We start from the raw sequence: 22540 nt of genomic DNA on the forward strand, positions 1-22540 counted from the left end.
CTTAATCATTAAAGAATTATGCCTGTGATTGGGTGGTTGGTTCCAGGTTCAAATCCTCTTATTTCCTGTGAAAAACCAATGAGTTAGCCATCTTTTAACAGCTGCTGCTGAGGGGCCCTTGAGCAAATAAGCCGAATCAACGTCAATAGATGTTGTTTCGGTTAGAAGCTCTGATTACAATATGCAGTATTTTCCTACTGTACACTGAGGATTATGTTTTAAAAAATAATTAGAATGTGTGCATTTTAAAAGTAACTGTTTGCTTCTAGGTTAAATTAAGTAATTTAATAAAAAAGACTCTAAAATATTCAGAATAACACTGAGAAAATGAATACAATTATGGAACAAGTAATAAATGAAACATTTTTATAGAAAAATCTAATTCATTAATGGGTTGTGTCTGGATAATAGTTCTGGGCAGAACACCCAGACTCCCCGGGTCAAAAACAAAAGGTGCTATTTTGCAAAAGTGCTGACTCATCAGTGTGTCCTACAATAGGGAGCTATCGTGGCGTGACACAAAATGTCACTGACCCTAAAAGACTGCTGTCTCCTTTTATAGACTTTCCCATTTGAGGTTATATCGATAGTTTGTACCGATTCCTTAATCAAAATCACTTTATCTGACTGTTATTTCGTACCAATTTTACACTTTCTATTTTTTTAAAAAGGATCTTTTCTGGTATTTCTTCTTATATTCAGTAGCCGATTTTGCCAGGAAATATGGGTTAAGTCTGGGTGATATGCAACAAAGGTCCATGGCTAGAATCGAACCTGTGATGTCACGTTATAAGCTATGTGTCATAAACCACTAGCCTGTGTTACACCTCCGACTTTTATCTAACTCCTCACATCTGAGTGGCTCATTGAAATGAAAGGGAGCGGTAAGTTTGAGTGTATCTGTATGTAACAGTAACAGTAAGTAACAAGCCACTTTTGTCAGTATCATACAAGGCAGTTTCACCTCGCAACTTATTTATTAAATATTTCAACAGGAGCCAATTTCCCTTTAAGTGTCATTACAGTGTTTCTGCACACACGTACGCCTGCAAAGTGCCACAATTAATTGGACTTCATTTCCAGCAGATAATTTCCGACTGTTAGGCAGGCTGTAAAAGCACATCACCATGCACATAATTACATAGGAAGGCAGAGGCAGCCTGCAGAATTTATCTTCCTCCCAAAATATGAGAGGCTGGTAAGTGCGGCTCTGCTACAGCCTTTGAAGAGGCGTTTATGTCTGTATGCTAACGGTCTCTAAATGAGCTAGCATTGTCACATCACTGATGCAGCTTCATTTAGGTTTAAAGTCACTGAGTCGGAGCTTCCGAGTCCCTCAAAATATTTAGCAAATGAGTAAATTACCAAAATACTGGATTGAATTACATCACCTTGGTGGATGAAAATACAAAAACAAAATTTAAAAAAACAATTCAGAACAGCACAGAAACAATAAACCAGAATAGCAGAAAACAACATGACTCTAAATTAGCTCTATATACAGTGCCAGAACTCCAGCTGTCTCATGCAGCTGAAAGCAGAAACCTGTGTCTTGGGTAATTGAGCTCCCCTCTGCCAGTTATCATTTTGCGTATTATGCAGGGATATATAACACAGGCAAAGCAGCTAGATTCTTTCTGGTTGGCTCAAAAGTGAAATCACCCCAGCACCTCACGGTTTGAGATGTACAATACTAAAGGCAAGATGGGGGACATGTGGAGGACAGGAGAGCACCGAGTGACACAGCAGGGTGCTTGTGTTAAAGGTCTTTCCAGTTGATGTGTTTTGGAACACTAGAAGAGAGCAGTGTGATGAGAGGAAGTCTATGAGGTGGATGAAGCACTGGTAGGTTGTTAACATGGAAAAAACCAGTCTGTCTGTGTGTATGTGTGTGTGTCTGAGTGTTTGTGTGTGAACATGCACGTGTATACGTGTGTGTGTGTGTGTGTGTGTGTGTGTGTGTGTGTGCATGACAGAAGGTTCCGGGGCTGCTGTGTGCAGTACCGGCTGGCAGGGTGGCTGTCAGAATGGCCCTGTTTCCTGTGTCAGCTCTAAAATAGGTCCAAACACAGCAGAGATGCACGACACACTCGGGCTATTTACAGCACTCACACAGTGTGTGCGCAGGATGCTGCCAAGTGTATGCAACCAGAAGCACTCTGTGTTGTACTGTAGGTGCTCACAGCCTGACAAAAGATGTATTCACTTTGAAAAACGTACAATATGACAAGGCAAGGAAACATTGCAAGATCTTAAAATGGCAAATGACAGAAGGTTAATATACTTTTTGTTGAATGTTTTAGATAGTACGTGTGTGTCTGTGTGTGTGTGTGTGTGTGGGTGTGAGTCAGTGTGTGCACGCCCTTGACCCCTCCATATGTAGGTGTTGTGAGAATATCGTGTATGGTAAGGGCACTGCGCCCTGCTTATGTCACTGCACCCACCTCCTGTTCACTGGAACGTCGCCCTCTGTGTGTCCGTGACAAACAGCAAACCTCCCAAATGACGCATACATGCTGCCACCTTGCCGCCTTTCTCTGGGCATGCCCAATAAAGCTTTCCATAGGCAGACACAGGTAGACAGATACTCACAAGTTTTACACCCCAGTACATGGGAACAGGTTATTTAATAGATTTTTTATCAAAAATTTATATCATTAGAAAACACTCTACATTGGTATTTAACAGCACACACCAGATGTGTCATGGTGACATACCAGTCTCGGAAAAAGCTCTCTCTATATGATTTTCTCTTTTTTTTTCTTATTCTGTTTCTGTTCTATATCTTTCACAGATGCATACTGACTAAGGCAGTTTGGGAGTCAGGTGTGAATAACGGTAGGAGGCCCCTGTTTCACACACACACTGACCCAACATTCTGAAACCATCCAACCTAACACACACAGTGTCATCATGCGACACACAATCACTCATCCATAACTGCCACTTGCCATTTTCTGCCACAATTGTTTATATAAAGCAGCAGAAAGTATGTAGTAAGTTGTCATATCACATCAACTATCAAGAACAGCATCAACCGTGTCTGTCAGAATCTGTCTCTGTTAAAACAATCTCACTATAATGTCAGAATCCTGAGCTGCTGGTTCCTCAAAGGCCTACCTTGTTAGACTTGATAGAGTTCCATCTGCATCATACATGTTTGAATGTTTGCAAAATACCTCGCCCATCATGTCACTCTGGCCAATTAATTTTTTAGCAATGTCTGTCACTGCGTCCTACTACCTGAGTATTATCTGCTGCTATTTTTAATTTAGCAAGTAATCCCTGTAAATAAATAGAGCATAAGGTTAAGTTTCACTCTCTTTTTAGTTTTGCTTTCCTACCCGCCCACACTTTTTTCTAGTGTACGCTCACCCTCCTCTCCCTCTCTTTCTGTCAGTGTGTTTCTTTTCTTTTTTTTTTTTTAGAAAAATTTCCACCCCTGGTTTCAATTAGGAAGCAAAACGCTTAACAATTATCTCTCAGTTGAGCAGAGGTGAGAAATAGAGTGAGAGCGATTGTGCCTGAACCAAAACATACATGATTTTTGAACAAACACGTTATGCTATATGATAAAAATCACACACACAAATAGCAAAAGTACATTTCCCAAAATACTCTGGGAAACAAACAAGAAACATGACAAGCTCACAGTTGACTGGGTGTTCACTTTTAGATGTGACTGCTGCCCTTTCAGAAACTTCGTACTGCCCCTTGACTGACCTGTGCGTGCGTGCTTATGCATGTGAGTGTGTGAGTGCATGCGTCTGTACGTGTTTGTGCACGAACTAAAGCGGCAAGTGAAAGAAACTGAGCGGAGGGGAGGCATATGGTAGCAGCTATCAGTGTTCGCTGTGTCAGTTTTCAGTCATGAGGGCCTCTCGTGTGTTCTGGTTGAGGAAGAGGAGGAGTAGGAGGAGGAGACTTATCTGAAAACTGATAAGACAGCTCAGGCTTTTCTCAAATTAAAGCAGAATTATTCTAATTGCTTGTGAGGGCAGCAGTATTATAAATTCTATCTCCCGGTTTCTCTTTGCCTGCATCAAGTTCTCTGTCTCTCACTCTCCCGCCCCGTATGGCTCCCCTCCTCCTCCCTCCTGACTCGCTTCACCTCATTGTCTATCAAGTTTTCCCTAAAATATCTTTTTATACACATGAAACTGCCAGCCTCCATCTGGGGCTCCTGAGAAGTGAGTGTGAGTGCTTATTTCTGTCAGTGTTTCATGCGTGCGTCAGTGCGTGGTTGGATGTGCACCTGAATGTGTTAATGCACAGAGGTCATAGAGTCAGTGTTTAACACCCAGGCACTATATGACCAAGCTTTGAACCAGAAAACTGAACCAAGAAATCTTGTGCGTGTGTGTGTTTGTATGTCTTGTGTGCTCCGTGAACCAGAGATCTCGGGTCAGATGCTTCCAGTGTCGGGCTTAAAGCTGCTTTGAATGGGCCAGGCTGTGCTCATCTTGTGTCTAATCTTCCTGCTCTGGTGAGTGTAGGGAGGAGGAGAGAAGAAAAAAAAAAATCCATAGTCTTTTTCATCCTCCTGTGACCACTGTGCCTGTGAGACAGCAGCCGTGGGAATGGAGATGGATACAGGCAGCCCTGCCTCTGACCTCCCTCTACACCAACACAAGGGTGGAGATAAACAGGGCCACAAGGATCGCTAACATCTTTCTTTCTCAGGCAAACACACTCATGCACCCACACTCATACACACACACACACACACTCAACTGCAGACATCTCATTAAAGCAATAGTAGGTGAATGTTGCATCAGTAGTGTGCCACTGAGAGAGAGGTCTATTAGGGATACTATCAAGAGACGGGAGAAGGAAATGAGAGTCAGTGTGCTGGTCCTGTATGCATCTGATTCAGGGATGGCGTGTGTTTGATGTATGTCTAATTTTGACTCAAGGGATTGAGTCAAGGAGTCAGTATTAATACTTATTGGCTGAATCATTATGATAATGTAGTGACTAGAGAGTTAATAAAAGAATTCCTACAGTAAGTGTGTGAGTGTGAGTGTCAGAGCGAAAGAGACTTGTTCACATGCGACTCTGTGTATGCTCAAAAGTCTGAAAGACAGCAGAAACAAGCGGCCTGAGAGAGGCTACAGCAGGCAGTTCATCCTAAATTACTTGTTTCCTCCTCTGTGTTTCCTGGGGATTTTGGAGTGATACTCCCCTCTTGCTCCCTCGCTCCCTCAGCTGTCACAACCCGTCACCACAACTATTCCACTTCAGCCGCAGGGATGGAGGAAAAGCTTTGTCCCTCTCCATCACCCTCCTTTCACATCCCTCTCACTAATGGCAGTTGTGGCATACTGGGTTGTATATTGAGAATGCATTTGCTTGTATCTTTATGTTTTGTTTTGTTTTTTTCTACCATGACCTTTGGTTTAAGGACACACAACTTTTGCTAACAAGAGTCTCATACTGCAGAACTGTCCAGTTGGACAGTTAATACAGGGGCCATTCCTCTGGTCATGGCTAGTATCCATAGAGATGCATGTGTCTTATTATGGTTTGTCAGGGGTCATTATTGTAATCCAAGCAGACAGAAGTTTATACTGAGAGAAGTGTGCCATAGTATTTTCTTTCTGTTTTTTTTTTTTTTTTTAGTATCTATATGCAGCCGCTTCCGATAATGTCATCCTACACCAGAGACTATCAGCTGTGAACTCATCGCTCTCCTTTAATGGCCAGGTCGCATAGAGAGAGAGAGAGAGAGAGAGAGAGAGAAAAACCATAAGAGCATTGCAGAGCAGTAGAGATATTGAGTATGTTCAATAAAGAGGATGTGCAAGTGAGTGTGAGAGAGAAAAGACAGTTTCCTTAATACTGAGAAAGAGCGAGCGAAGCAGGGTTGTGGGTCTCTCGTGAGATCTTCTGTTTTTTTTTTTTTTCTCTGCCACAACATTCTTTCCCAGGGGTCACACTCCCTTCCAAACCAACAAAAAGATGACAGCGAGGTGACCAACAGAGTTCACAGCTTGGTCTGGCCTGGCGTGCCTGTGTTGCACTTGAGAGAGTAACCTCAAGACACATGGCCATTAACTTAACATGCCTGACAGCAGCGACATGCAGAAGTGTGCCACTCCTCAGCCTTCCACACTTCAGGGCCCGGTCACTACCCTCCCTCTCTCAAGTCTCTGAGGCCATGTACTCTCCAAGGGTGACACTGCCCCAAACTCTGTAATTATAAAACGCAAAGAGCATTCCTCAGCCTGGTTAACCAGAACTATGAGAGAGAGGAACAAATATTTATTCCCCCTGCACCCCTTCTCTCTGTTCCTCCTCCTTTAACGCACCCCCACCCCAATAATTTAACAATAAGAGCAACTCAGCCTTGTAAACACAATAGTTATGTCTGCGCTCACAGAGCCATGAAGCAGACATACAGGCTCCACTACCCCTGCAGTTACTAATACAGTCTCCTCTCCTCTCCTCTCCTCTCCTCTCCTCTCCTCTCCTCTCCTCTTTCCTCATCTCATCCTATATCCATACCAATAATGAAGCCAGTTCACAAAACAAAAGTTTGGATGTCTTGACGCTGAGCCTTTGCTATATTTTATTTATTTATATATTAAATGAGGAATGACAGAGACTCAGTGAGATATACACTGCAAAAAACTCTATTTTACTCTAACTTTGTTTTGTTCTCACATGCTGTATATTCAGTCTGTGACGGATGCAACAGATCTCGGGGAAAAACATCAAGTGCCAAAGTTGTCAAACCACAACTCTTGGCACAAATAATACTTGAGATACTGAAACAAAGTACCTTGCAGTACTGACATTGGGTTAGAAAATTAACTCTAACATCTCCATCTTACACATGTTCTCCTTTCTTGTAAATGGAAATCCACACCTTTTGTGACTCAAAGGGCAAAGAGCAGCGCTTTTACTTTCACACTACACCTAACATGAGAAGCAAAGCACCCTTCTCTTTATTGTAATTCAGTTTCTCTCACAGAAACATATTCATGCCGTACACTGATTCAATAAGACAGTCCTGTGAAATCAATAAATTAGCGAGGTGTCGGGAATATACCAGAAAATTAAGGAAGTGTTGGTCCCGAGGAAATCTGTATGTGTTACTATTAATGTGATACCAAATATTGTGTTAATTCCCTTAGCCAAGGGAACATAAGCCGTATAGCTAAAGAGCACAGACCACACAACAGAGGACATGCGTATGTGTTGAAGACATGTACTCAACCAGACTGTTTATCTTAACACTTTGTAAACAGCCTAATGATAGCTGGGGCTTTAATTTCTGTGTCTGTGCATGCATTATGGTGATCCTGGTGTGATTAAATACCCTCGTTTTAATTAAATACATAAAATAGAGAATAGCAACTCTTGGCGCGAGCGTTCCCGTCTGATAGCAAGAAAAAGGGTGTCGTATCATCTCAGAGGCTATTTTGCGTTTGATGTTAACGGGCAAACACAATGCATTAAGCCTGGAATGTAAGTAATGTGCACTTAGAGATAGAGCCCCAGCCACGCTGTGTGGACGACATCGTTTAATGTGCAGCAATAACTCTGTTCGGCTGCTGTTCTCTTTCAGCCTGCATCTCATCTATCCCTCTTCCCATTGTCACTCTCTGTATACATTTCTTAAATGGTGCACTAGTGTGAAAGATGAAATATGAGAAGGGACACTGCAGGTCTCTTCAGAGCTATTTACTTTGTACCGTCGTTCTGTCTCCCTCTGGTCCTGTTTGTCTGAATGAAGCGAGATGCTGAAAATACTCCAGAAACATTTGATATGACACAGCGGTACCGGACGACTTTTATTCTTTCTTTTACAAAATACTGAAGTGAGTTGCAATTCGAGAGCGGAGCTAAACCCTCCCAGTATAAATACAGGCCTGGCCTCTACATAGGACCAGTACCCTGGGTGAATGACTGTGAGAGCTGCTGTATGGCAGGATGAAGTGTGTTCATTTCCTTATTTATTGACTCACTTGCTTTTCTCTGAGTGTTTGAAATTAATAACAGCCAGCAGAAATCAGACAGAGGGATGAAAATCAGCACTTTCCCTGCAGTGAAGCCATTCATCAAGCTAACGAGGGGGAGAATAGGAGTGGAGGAGGAGAGGAGGAGGGGAGGGGAGGGGGGGGAAGTGACGTTTAGAGAGGGAGCAGAGAGCGGGAGGGAAGCAGGTGCAGTGCGAGGCAGAGGGAGGAGGAGGGAGGGAAAGTGACGTTGGGAACAGAGGCGAGGGGAAGGAAGGTAAGTGTGTTTGGGAGGAGGAGGAGGAGGAGAGTCATTTGGAGGATAGCGGGGCAGACAGAAGAGGAGGAGCTGTGTGTCACTCTAAAAAGAGGGGTATAGAGATGGGAAGAAAGACAAGTTTGACATTGGAGTATAAATAGAGAGGGAGGAGATAAACAGAGAACGCAGACACTTTCCTCTGGACTGAATGACTGAGGGACTGGCATAGAGATCAAGGCAGTGCAGAAACAACACTGATGTGATTTTTAAGTTTTTAAGACCATACCATTGCTAATTGCTAATGAGTGCAGCTTTATAGATTTTTATAACAGCTACTGTATGTCCATAGTGTTACTGGTCTTCAGAAACAATCAGTAAACTACCAGCTCTAGCAGACATGCAAAGATAAGTCAAAATGGGACTGAGAGAGATACTAAACAGACTTTTCCTTCTCTGTTTCCAACAGTAGAATTTTGCTCTCTTTCCTTTCACTGATGGGTGATGATGGGTCTGCCCTCTCCTCAAAGCCTTCGCCCTTGCGATGGCTTAGTCCCATGCTGCTCCGCCTCCCCAACCGTCCACCAGAGACCCAACAGTATCTCACACCCAGAGTAGGGCTGACTAAGCACTTACCGCTGAGCTTCTCTTCTCAGAGCGAGAGAGGAGCTCCATGCTGAGAACTCTGCCACAGGAAAATAATTAGCAAAGTGGAGCTCTGCCCAAACACACTGAGCTAAATCTAGTACCACTTCACATACAAATGCAGCCATAAATCTTTCCCTTTCTTTCACACTCACTCACTTTGTTTTTTTTTTATTTTTCTTTCTTTCTTTCCTGTTTTTTTCTTTCTTTCTTCCCTGCTTTCTTTCTTTGCTTCTTTATTCGCTACAAAAGAATCACTCTCACAATCAAAAGGAACACTTTTTGTTTCTTCTGTATCTTTTTGCACAGTTAAACTTACTCACTTGTCGTACCAATACAGGGTAAACAAGGATAACTCTAACGGATGTATGTGGCTACCGGTATGTATATATAATCTCCTGTGAAGAAAAAGCACCCGGTGACAGCTACAGACTCATTTGAACTCTATCCTCAGTCTAAGTCCAAGCTGAAAAACTTGTGCTTGGTGCGTGGTAGTGACGCAAACCGTGCCCATCTAACTGTACATGGATATCTGTATTTTTAACTTTAAAGTTAGACCACAGTGTCTTTGGTCACCAAAGCTAAATATAGTCAGCTCCTTCTGAGCAGTCTCCAGTTTCTCACTCCTTTCCGAGAGGCAGGTGGAGCAGAGAGAAGGAGGGGGAACGAGGGATAACACCCAGTCTTGAATAAATCATTCCTCGACTTTTGACCCATATGGAGCACGAGGTTGTTTTTGTACTTCTGCATTGCCCCCCGCCCTCTCTCTCTCTCTCTATGGCCTCTGCACCCCTCGTCTAGCTCATACATTTTCTCCTCCTCATGACAAGTCAATCTGGATCGATTTCATCAGCCCTCAACGACTGAGAGCAACATCCTGGCACCCAGAAATAGAGCTCGGTGATAGAAGAGCCTCCGACCGAGCGTTACTGTTAGCATGCAGCTCTGGGGATGGGTGAGCATAGAGAGGATGGGTGCACAAAAATTTTTTAGAAAACATTCACAAGGTGTTATTTGCTCTACAGATGAACTTCACTGATATCAAGAAGCAAAAGACACTTGTGAAGATGGGAAATGGATCGTTGTGTTTGGATGTGGTGTGTGGGTGAGACTATTTCAGCAAGTTTCACCCAAACCACCCTGCTTTTCAGCAGCCACATGGGTGGTGGCATTGCCTACCTTTTATATAATGACTATGTGAAACACATACACACAGACATGCACACATTCATGAACACACATACACCAGCCTGCTTCCCTAATATATATTTACACTGATCTGTCTCTCTCTCTTTCTCTCTCTCTCTCACAGCCTGTTTCACACACTTACAGCACCTATACACACACCTGGCGTTTTATCTTTGTCAGCATATTCTGGGTCCTTCAACCCCCTGCTGGGCTCTGAACTCCAGTGCCTTTTTGCATGGCGAACCCCCGAGGTGCGCCTGCATTCGTAACACACACACACACACCAGTCATGGGTGAGACACACTGGCAGTCTCATATCAATGTTAACCTCTCTTTATCTCCTCGCCATCTCAACATCTCTCAGTGTAAATACATTAGTGCTTGGGAAAGTCTTTCTCTCTTGTGTTAGTAGGGTAGGGGCGCAGTGACACAGTGTCCTGATGGTGTCTAGGCAGTCCAGGCCGGAGTCAGGACACTCTTTCCCCAGGCAAGGACACCGAGACCTGGCTCTCCGTCTCCATCACTCAGCCTGTCCTCCTGGAGCTACGTGGCCAGACTGCTCATCGCCCTCCCCGCTCCTCATATGCATGGATTTGCATAAAACAAAGACATGGCTCTGCCTGCCACGTCTGCCATAGCTGAAACCGCTAAGAACAGGATCGACCAGACCACACCGCATGCAGCCCCTCTAAGCTCAGCTGGCAGGTTGTCAGAGTGCAACATTGGTACAGCGCAGCGGCATGGCAAGGGAACTGAGATTTACGAGGCTGACTAAGATTGACACCCTCATGGTTTTCCACTTTCATTCGTTTAACATCCGTTCCCTTGGCATTGTTTATATTCTACACCCCTTAGCAGTGAGCAGAGGGCACCTAATTCACAGTGATGACGTGGGAGGAGAATCAGAGCACTTAAAACACTTCATCTAAAGATGATTTGTCCTTGTCTTCCCCGATGGCTTTTGTCCTGCTTCCCCTACTGAAGTTAAGTGGAGCTGGAGAAAGGCCAGCTACTGATCCCACGCCCCACTTAGACACAATCAAGTAAATAACACGGGATACAAATACATGTACACGCAAACAGAGACACACGCACACACACACTCATACATTTTTGCTTCACCAAGGTGGACAGTAGTCCTGAATACAAGCTCGAACCTCTCATCCTTATGTGTCATGACCAAGCGGTTTGCTATAGAACAATCAGTGAAACCATTATAGGAACAATTGGACTTGCAATATACATTTGCCCAGGTTCCTCTCTGTCTCTGTGAATTGATTTCAGGACTATAAGCTTATTCTTCACTCTGCCTCGCCTGTTGTCCGAGACGCTCCGTTTTTTCTCTCTTGCCTTTTTCACGCAAAATCTGAACATGTAATATACATTTGAATGAATGGCTATAATCTGCTGGTTGTGCTGTTGATTCAGGAGGCCTGAAAACTTCATATCTGTGTTGCTGGATTTTTATTTTTTTTCTTTGTGGATTTAAATAAGGTGGGAAAATGCATACAGTACTCTGTATAGTCATTGTATTAGGGAGATAGAGAGAGATGTGATGGAGAGAGATATTGTGAACATAAAGAAGGTGTATGCTCTTCAGCATATGAATAGGAATTGACAAACTACGGTCTTCCATAATGTAGCCATTATGGAAGCCTTACAGACATGCAGTATGCTATAGAACATTCAGTACTGCATCTAGTGGCTGTATTAATGGGAGTATGATATTAATGAATATTCAGTATGGGTTTAATTGTGCAGTGATAAAATAGGAAAATAGAATCAACCACACCAGTACATATTAATAATTATATTTGGTACTGTTATTACAATTCTGATTTTCTTCTACAGGACTAATATTTTGTGGACTTGTTTCACTCACTGTCATAAGGTTAGAACTACAGGAGAAGGAAAAACAAAAAAAGCTGAGAGTAAGAAGTGTTTTACCTCAAGGAGCCAAGGGCACGGAGGAATGGGGCTTGAAATCACAGATGGAGGAATTTTCTTGAAGACCTAGAAGAGCAGATAAGATTGGACAAAACACATAAGAGTGGATAAATGAATATCAAAGCAAATGCACACAGTGTCTTTTGCCTTCACTCCTTTGTTTCTTCAACTGTGTTCCACTCTCCGCCACACCGTCAAACACACACACACACACATGCGCACACATACACAGATGCGCACAAACAATCACAAAGAAACAAGTAGATCCATTTCAAGTGAGATTCACTCTCACCTTGTCTGTCTGGTGAAATACAGTACATGTATCATAGTAAGCGTTTGATGCGGAAGGAAATGTAAAAATTTGCATGCAAATAGATTCTACAGGCAGAACCCATGCATCAAAACACTGTAACCACCAGAGACAAAACTAAAATATCTAAGCATGCAGTGTGCCGTTGCAAAACGCAAAATACTTTTATACCTGCTCATTTCATCAAATTACACAATTGTTCTAAAAGGCAGGGAGTTTATCGCACTCACAAATTAACAGTGGAGGTTGGCTTCATGACAGACACTTTCATTTGCCCCCACCCCCCCACCCCCCCACTCTCAAAACACACACAAGCAAATAGGCAAGTCTGTTATTCATACTGACTATAAATGTTACACAAGTGAAAACATTAGCTTAGCTCTTAGCTCCCTGCGCATGGATGCCAAGCAGGGTCCCTTTAAAACGCTGTGGAAAATGACAGTTGTGGAAATACTTTGCCCATACACTGCAGTGAAGGAAATTTTAAATCATTGGATTTTCAAATAAATGCCACATAACTCAGTTCTACAGAGTATATAGAAACTGCAGGGAAACAGCAGTGATGCAGCCGGATGAGATTAGTACCGCAGCAGAAAGAGAGTCTTGCATCTAAATCACAAGTGTAAACTTTAATCAGTGGGAGAGATATCCTGGTTTTTGAAGAAAGTTTAAAAACTGTGCTGAAAAAGTGAGAGATTACATTGAGAGAAAAGATTCTGTAGATTCTCTAGTATTTGTTAGGCTTCTGCACTGCACTAATACATAATACAGAGCTGAATCACGATGTCAGTTAACATGTTGGTGCAAATCATCTGTTAGAAATGTATGGAAATGTTCTATTGATGTTTATTTCACATACTGTTGTTATCGTTCTCCAGCAGTATACATCATGCTATACATGTTACAGGGAGAACATAAGAAAGGAGAATACTCCCCATGCAAAAAAACTTTGGTTATTGTTAGACGAAGACTAAATCCTCATCTGTGTCTCGTATGCACTGCTCAGCTGCAGCTCTACATTTCATAAGCATGCTTTGAAAATTACAGGAAAAACTAATGATTCTATTAAAACTTGAAACCTAACATGCATGGATTTTATATGCGATTTTGTTCATACAGGATATCTTTAGTGAGTTTTTAAAAAAAAAATATTTGTAGAAGATGCCACTTCTATATATATATATATATATATATATATATAGATGTATATATATGAATATATATATATTTTTTAACTCACCTTTTGTGCAGCCGGGCTGCTGGGAGATGGTGTTGCATTTATTTAAGTCACAGGCTCTTGGTTTGGGTCCATTTACAGACATATAAAATTACCCCAGCAAGTCCCAACCACCTCATTACCAACATAACCTGCAGCCAGTCTTTCAAGGACAACTCTCTAATGACACCATGCGTATCCGCTTAATGTCTATTTGAAGCATGCTGTGACTTTCTGCTACACACAAAAAAAGAAGAAATATATAGAAAGAGCAAGGCGTACTCTGATAAAATAAGCACCTTAATTGATCCCTGATGTCTGTTTAATTCCGAAGGAGTGAGTGTTTTTGTACTGTACTTCTCATATACAGTGTAAAGAGAAGGGATTTTCTTTGTTTTTTTATCTGTTAAGAATCAAGACAGATCATTCACAGATGTGGCTGCCACCTGGCTGTGCTGAGACAACTGATACTGATACTGTTAACTCTGCACATTCATGATATCCTCTTATCTGCATTACTGTTTTTCAGGAAACCCAAACTCATAAATGATCAGATGTTTTGTGATTTGTCCCTGAGAAAAGTAATCTGACAAAATCTAAGATTAATGAAATACATACATTAAAATTATGATTATTATGATTCTATATGATTTCAAAATGTATTTAAATAATAATAATAATAAAAAAAATAGGAGGCGATTGTGGTCCTGTGAAAGGATTATGAGTGTTTCAGTTTATGTATATTCAGACAGGCTCCAATCCTAGCAACCAATAGGATAAAAATGGATAATGGAAAGAATGCAGAAGTTTCCTTCAAAGTATCACTTTTTATAATATATACACACTGCCCTGTTTGTTACAAAATTATATTAAATAGCTCTGTACGTATATCTTTTCATACTGTATGTTTAAAATGAAATTGTGAAAAGCAACTTTTTAAAAAAAAACTTTGACAACTTCTTCTAAGTAGAAGACCATGCAAGTGAAAATGTGAGATCAGATCACGTTTTTTTTTTTTTTTTTTAATTTTTCCTTTTATTAAATTTTATTTTAGATTAATTGCATTACTAGAGAGAACTTAAACCTTCCTTTCAAATAATAAAATAATAATATTTTGACAGTTACATGTTTTTTTTAAACTTTGATTAAAGTGTTAACTCAGGACGAACACTGAAAATCCCAGTTTAGGACATGGTTGATGGATATTTAACAGGGAACAATGAATTTCCCTCAAGTACCACTGGTTGTTTTGTTGTGTCTTTGCAACAGCCACAATTCAATCCTTGTATGATGTGAGTGTTAAAATAAAATTAACTGCACTCTGTGATCATCACGGGTGCCTCAAACACTACCAGACAATGCCCATTATACTACTGTGATTAGTTCAATCAGTACAAAGGCTGCCTTATTTTTACCATCCTTATTCCCACTTGACTGTGGCTCAGTGGCTATTTCTGTTCAGCTACATAGGGAGAAAAAAGAAAAATGTTTGGTGTCATGCAAGTAAACCTGTCAGCCATTGGCCAAGAGCCATGTCTGCCCTGTTCCATACATTTTAAAAATGAAGGTAACACTTCAATGCTGCATAGTGCATGTAAATACATAAATATGTTGTGTGTATTTCAACCTACCGTATGACTCATCTACTTGGAGCTGATTCATGTGTATACATTACTTAATAATATTGCTTTTATACAAACACACTTACAAGAATATGTTTTTGCCTTAAAGTATTAAGATTTTGTTGAAATCCTCAGTAACAGAAAAAAGTATGCTGCAGTAGAGTAACTCTCTAAGACAGCAGCAAAATACAGGAAATGGGTAAAAAAAAAAAAAAAAAAAAATTGGCAGTGAGTAGTCTTGAATTTACTGTGTACTGTACCATGTCGGATGTGCATGTACATCTCATTCAGTGGGTTCTGGGCAGAGGAAATGAGCATGAGCTCCCCAGGGCAGGGATTACTCTAATGACTTTGAGAGCAGCCTTGTGCGCTGTAACTTTTGACCTCTACTCATCCTCTTCTCCAAAAGACGACAGGAGACACACACATGCATGCATAGAAACATACTCTCACATTTACACACACACACAAGCACACGTATTACCTACACAGGCATTAATCGACCTGGCACACAGGCCGGCGTGAGTTAAGAGATGCAGAATCACACACAAACAGCAACACAACAGATCCTCTGCAGCCTTTCTTCTGGCACCTTCTAAAGCCTGTAAGAATCCAGACCCCCAACTAGCCCCGATTTTTGAGTTTGTCAACTGGCGTACCGCTATTCGAGAGAGCATCATGCTGCAGCTTATGCTGTCAACCTGCATAGTGCCAACATACCATATAAATACATAATTGTAAGATCGATAGATTTATCACTTGCATAGCCATAGCGCACTGGTGCCACAGATATAAGGGGAAACATCTTTTGCAAATTAAATCTGTCTTCATGCAAATGTCATTTAGCTTGGAGACTAAAGTATTTGAGTCATATAAATGCCAGAGTACAGAAAAGACCACAAGGAATATCAAGCTGTGAAACAAAAGGCTGGAGCAAATCAATGCAGGGCTATTTATTGTTTGTCTGTGTGTGTGTGTTGGTGCTAGTGTGTGTGGCTGGTGAGTGTTTTTTCATTTGATGTTGTGCGGTGAGTATGTTCTTAGTTCTAGTGCACTGACATTAGAGGTCTAACTGATCTACCCCAATAAGGAAACAATCAAAATAAACAAGCTAAAGAGTAGAACAGGGCACTCTTAAACTGAAACCAAATTTTCATTTTTTACATACCACTCAAAACACATCAAAAAAGCCACCACACAAATGTGTGGCCTTCAGGGAAGAAAAGCCTAACTCGAAAGTAAAGCGAAAATTATTTTCCCTTTGAAATGGCAAGTACAGAAACATGTTCTTTAAAGAGGAGAAAAAGCAAACAATTATCCCTACTGAAGCCATGCAATACATTGTTGTGGTTAATATGAAATAACAAAATATAGCAGCGCTACTGCTCAGATCAAATAGATGTAATTAGATAAATTGAGGAAGAAGGAGAGCGGCTTGGCTGTAAATTGCATGGTGTGTGCATGCTAAAACCCAACACTGGCACAGCTGCACGGAGCTGCACTCACGATTTATCATCTCTACATCGCAGGAGCCAGTGGCCCACACCACTATTAATCATCAGCAAAATCATTTAATTCAGCCCAAGCCTGACCATTGTCTCAGTCTTTCCCCTCACTCTGGGCAAATCAGCCACCACAGCAGCAGCACGCACCTTAGAGGAAATCACACAAAACAGAGCGGGATGCAAGTAGTGGGTTTAAACTGCCCTTCCTATACGAGCTGTGCAGCACATCACCGCTGGCAGATGGTGCATAAGATGGCTTTTTTGTGAATTTAACAAGTATGAAATTTATAACTGCAAACACTACTCTTCATAGTGTAGAATAACAGTTGATCGCTCGCTGCTTTGTTAACATACTGACAGTGTGGTTAATTTTAGTGAAAGGTGCCCTTTGTATATGTGCTTTGCTCACAGCCATGCACACACAAAGTGTGTCTAAGTTGCAAAAAATCCTATGAGTGTGCTGACAAATCCAGACTGAATCTGTCCTCAGAAACCTTAGTGTTTTTTCAAAGTGTATTCTGGCACATTGGTCTTCCTGTTTCAACAAACAAATTGTTCTGGAACAGTGAAACAAGATGCCCACAAGGCTATTCCTTGTCCCAGAACTTACAAAAGAACTTTTCCTCTTGTGTTTCAGAAAAGTGGCCCTTTCAGTTAATGCACCAGTGAAGTTCAAGTAGTGTTGAAAGAAGTCAAAATTAGATTTGTAAACACCTACTAAAATGCAAGATTGGGTATAGCAGCGCTGAGCTTCTGCTGCCCACCGCAGCGGCTGACTTACATTGGCACCTTCTCCAGCGCCCCCTCACATGCCTTACATGCCTGTGCCCTCCCTGCACCCCCCACTCTGAGGGCATATCTACTCCAGGCCAGCATCCAGGCCTTCCGACAAATAGGATAAAGTGGGATGAAGTTGGGAAAGCCAAATGGTGACATGCTACATGACAGTTAGCACGTAGTGTCCAAAAAAGCTGACACAGATAGCGGGCACACAAGACACAACACATACACAGATCAGGAAGCAAGCAGTATGAAAAAGGGCACACGAAAGATGCAAATACAACATGCACAAGAAATGCACATAGAAATGTCATCGTTACTGTCATTGAAGAAAAAACACACATTAAGTCACATTCACACTGCTGCACATTCACAGACATGCATGCACAAACCCACGTGTGCACAAACATAAGCACACAAACACACACACACACACACTCTGTCCTTACACACACAGACTCATTCACTAATCACAGGTCACATTTTACAGTAAGAAAAAAAATGATGTAAATCATATTTGTCTCCATAACATTATCTTCAGTAATCCAAAATGAGGATGAAATGCATGGACCAAATAATTTTAAATATAATATAGTTGTGCCTTCGTTGTAAAGATGATGGAAATGGAGTTGAAATACTGAAAAAAAAAAAGTCATGACAGCAAATATGATTTTAGTATACATTTTTGGGTCATGATATTCTGAAAATGATTTTTTATTCTGTTAATTTTGAGATCGGAAGAAAAGAAAAAAGCTCTAAAATCTCTATCTAACAATAGTGTGTCATAAAAAGTACCTTCACATGCAGGCCAATGAGTGTCTTTATCTTTGTGGTTTCCTCAGCTTATCTGTAACATTGGACTTGCATCTCAACAATGAACATTTTTACATGCAGCACTGTCAAGCGTCAAAAATGAATAAAAGTGTGTCAACCTGAGCTGCTTTCCAATTTTGTTGCTTAATCAGTTTGAGTAAATGGATAAATGACTCTTATTAAAATCATGTTCCTGATCCAGTCAGTGTGGTCCGGTTTTAAATAAGTATTGGGCCAAAAAACACATGAAAAAAGTGCAACAGTAGCAAATATATACAGCGTTAAATTGTAGTGCTGTAATCTTGATTTTTGATCCCTCTTCTAGTTTCATTATGTTTCATTCACAGCAAAAATCCCGAGCACCAGTCAAAAGAAAAGTGAGAAACTTATTGAAGACAATTACATACATTTATTGCATATCATTTAATTGTATGAAATGAAAAAAAAACGAGCACATATGAACATCACATATGGTTAGTGAGTGAAATAATTTTGCACAGCAAAATATATATATATACTATATATAAGATGAAAGATTAATTAACATATTTTTAAGATTTATTGGCGAATGGTACTCCCTCTTTTTGCACATGCAGGGTGTCAATTCCTGACGATCTAACAATGTCCAGACATTATTGATTATAATAAATGTTATTGCTTTGCAAATATTGAGTTCGTTTAAGACAAAACAACAGTCTCTCCTGAACTGATAATAAAGTATCAAAAATGTTACGATTACGTCATAACACAATGCCAAATGGGCTATCTTCTTGAGATGTGGAACTTTTTTTTTTTTTCTCAACTTCTACATGATTACAGGCGAGAATTTCTTTTTAGTGCATTTCAGTCCCAAATGCTTCAGTTCGTTCATAAAACACATTTCCAAAAGCATGGCAGCTGACTTTAACTTATGAGGATGATCTTCTCAAACTTGAACTAAAATAATGAAATGTGTGGCGGAGAGCAATGGAGCTCTCACACTTGTGTTTGAAGAACATGCTGCAAAAACGCTGTTTATGCACTATACAGCACTGCTGGAGCCGAGCCAATTTCTTTAAACCGATGTCAAAAATACTTTTGTGCAGCTCTCTTCTTAATAATTATCCCAGTAATCTATAGGCTTCAACCTGTAGCACGTTATTTTTTTTTTTTTTTTTTTTTTGCAACTTAGATTATAAAACTTTGTACTTAAATTATGCTTAAAAAAATTAAAGTTTGTCAAATGCACAATGGAATATCTTTAAATAACAGTAGGCTTCAAGCAGCAAACTAAACTTCCAGGAAAGGGACTGATGATTTCCTTTATAGTGAAGACTTTTCGTTTCCCCTCGAACCAGGATCCCCGCCGATCAACTTCCATCAAGAATGCATATAAGCGCATTCACTGCAGCCTAATGACAGTCGATGGTGGTGCACTTCAACACAGCTGAACTGTACTTGTATAGATTACAAGGGGTTGGGAAGTCCTGTCACTTTTTTGTTGCTGTCCCAAAAAAGTGAGGAGGCCATAAATGAAGTTATGAATGCCATGCTGGAGTCATCCGACAAAAAAAAGGACATCAGAAAGAAAAACCATACATGTCCAGCATGCAGGCCAGTTCAATAACACATCTCTTTAAAAACAATGAATAGTTTGTAATGAATATAGTCTTTTGTTGCTCAACACAATAACAAGCAAACGCATGAGATGAGGTGGCGTCAAACGGCAGGCTCGCAATCCTCCAAGTTTGGCAGACAAAAAAAAAAAGGTAATAAGACCAAAAACATATTGTCGATGGATGCAGTTTTGACAGGTATCTGTACACTGAATTAAAAGTAAAATGATGAAAAAGGGCAAGTTGATGAACTTCAAGAGTATACCGAGTGCTTGCATGCACACTTTGTAAAGGTTACTGCCGCATGAAGTTGGATCAACTTTCAAAAATCATATCTTACTCAAACACTGCAAATCTAATGAACAACGATGAAAAATCTTGACAAACAGGCTATGTAGATAATATACTGAATATGATAGAAAAACGTAGATGAAAGTTTTCTGAATATGCCCCTCCGAAATTAAAAAAAAAAAAAAAAAAAAAAAAAAAACACGGACGACAAGCCCTCCAAATCTAAATGCAGCCGCAGAATGGAGCAAACTCTTGTTTTTTTTTAAAAAAAAAAAATGTATAAAACAAAAATTAAAAAAAAAAAAAAATCAAAAAAGTTGACAAATGAGTTCTTGGTCTAGTAGGCATTTGCGCCAAATGAAAAAAAAGAAAGTTTCATAATGAAAACTTTTTAAGCGGGGGTGAGTAACTCATCTGATATTCTTTTTTTTTCACGATAATGTCGAGACTCACATGAAAAACTCCGGAGATGAAGGGTTGTTGTCACTGCTGGATCCATTTTCTCTGAAGCCGTTGCTGATGAGCTTCTCATACTTTTCTTTGTACGCGTCCCTCTCCCGGACCAGCCTGGAGATCTCCTGCTTTAGGTGCTCGACCTGCTGCACGAGTTGCGTCTTCTCCCCCTCCAGGACGTGCCGCTGCTGGACCCGCTTGAACCGACAGGACTGAGCGTAGCCTCTGTTCTTAAGGGTCCTCCTCTTCTGTTTCAATCTGATCACTTCTTCCTTGCTGACCCCCCGTAGCTGCCGGTTGAGCTCCCGCACTGACATGGTTACCAGCTGGTCGTCTGAAAACCGGTCGTCCAAGCGCATGTGTGGGTGATTTGTCCCAGAAGTGCCGTTGGACTGGACGCCGGGTGCCTGGTGGTGGCCGTTGCTGCTGTTGTGGTGGTGATGGTGGTGGTGGTGGTGTTGCCCGCCGTTCTGAGCGGCTGCGGCAGCGATAACTGCCGACACCACGGCTGCGGCGGACCCCATCTCTTCTCCGGCCATGGTGCCTCCTGCTCCGGCAGCGCCAGCAAACTGCTGGCCCCTGGCATAGCCATCGAAAGACTGGAGCTGGTGACTGCTGTTGATCAGCGCCTCGACTGCGTCTTCGGGGCTGAAGCCCAGCGCCTCTGGATTCAGCTGCTGTTGATAACCGGACATCCAGTAGAAATCCTCTATGTGTGTCTTCTGATCGCTCCCCGAGCCCGGACTGGGCGCCGAGAAGCTTGGGGAAGGGGGCACCGAGCTGCAAGGCGTGCTCATCGGGGTGGAAGACAAGGATCCCCCGGCGATAAGGCGACTGCACTGGTTGATGTTGCGATCGGGCTCCACCGGCTCCTTTTTCACTTCAAACTTCATCAGATCGAAGTCATTAACATATTCCATGGCCAGGGGACTGGTGGGCAGGTCGGAGTTGCTCATTGCCAGCTCTGATGCCATCCTCTTGCTGCTGACAGTCCTCCAAATGGGCTGAAGAGCAGCTGTCAAACTGGGTTGGTTGGGAAGAACGTGAGCCAGTTTGATTTTTAAGCGTTTGTCTTGAAATTGAAAAACGAGGTTTTCAGCGTCCCTTTTTGCAGCCACGGACTTGCAGGCGTGTATGAGTAGTTTTTCTTTGCAGAGTCTATTGCACAGACACACCAGTGCCGCGCACACGAGTAGCGGAGTCCTTTTTCAGCATGTGAAATTCGGCGGTTTTGTATTTCAAACATTCAACACTTTCTTCATGAATACATTGCGCAAGCGGAGAGGGAGAAAAAGCCGAAAGTAAGGGAGCAAATGCAGCCTCGCACGTTATAAGCCGCTGACTGGTGGGGCGATTTTTTAGAGGGATCACACAGCAGATGAGTTTAAGAGCATTGTAGCTGCCCTGACGTCAGGCTGGAAATGGGAAATTGACTCGGACGAAGAGCCAATAGGGTCGCACACTCAGAGAGCTAATTAACATATTAGTAGCCTACAGAAACAAAACTTTTCTCAACTGTCAAAGGCCATCAGCTGACTGTCAGCTGGGACACAGACTCTTAACTCTTTGACTACTACAGCCGTAACTTTAATATCCGTTATTATACAGGTTCGAGCAACAATTTATTCCAGTTTTATTCATTTTTTTTATTGAGTGAAAGAAAGTGAAGCATGCATGCTGTAGATTTATTAATCGTAGGAGCATAAATGCTGCACGTTTTGAAGAAAAAGAGAATGGGAGAAAAAACAAAAATAGATATAGATAGATAGATAGATAGATAGATAGATAGATGTGGCTTTAGTTTTACATTTATCTAATATGAAGCATATTTGCCTATAACTGTATTTTTTAAATAAATAGATTTATAGCATTTAACTATTTGCACATGTACTTTATTTTACATCTTTTAATATTATGCGATTTTTGATGCACCATAAATAATTTTGTCGCTCAGT

General features: G+C 41.3%; 1 protein-coding gene across 1 annotated transcript in view; it reads right to left on the bottom strand.

Moving 5' to 3' along the window:
* The window catches only part of mafa (MAF bZIP transcription factor a), an 83804-nt gene extending 61872 nt beyond the window's left edge, over positions 1-21932 (bottom strand). The window contains exons 1-2 of the mRNA XM_067591110.1: positions 20586-21932; positions 12001-12066 (exon numbers count right to left, since the gene is read on the bottom strand). Coding sequence (XP_067447211.1) covers positions 12039-12066; positions 20586-21559 — 1002 coding nt within the window. The 5' untranslated portion in view covers positions 21560-21932 and the 3' untranslated portion in view covers positions 12001-12038. The remainder of the gene's footprint in view (positions 1-12000; positions 12067-20585) is intronic.
* Between the last annotated feature and the right edge of the window lie 608 nt (positions 21933-22540).

The sequence above is a fragment of the Thunnus thynnus genome, chromosome 1 (assembly GCF_963924715.1).
Source record: "Thunnus thynnus chromosome 1, fThuThy2.1, whole genome shotgun sequence".
NCBI lineage: Eukaryota > Metazoa > Chordata > Actinopteri > Scombriformes > Scombridae > Thunnus > Thunnus thynnus.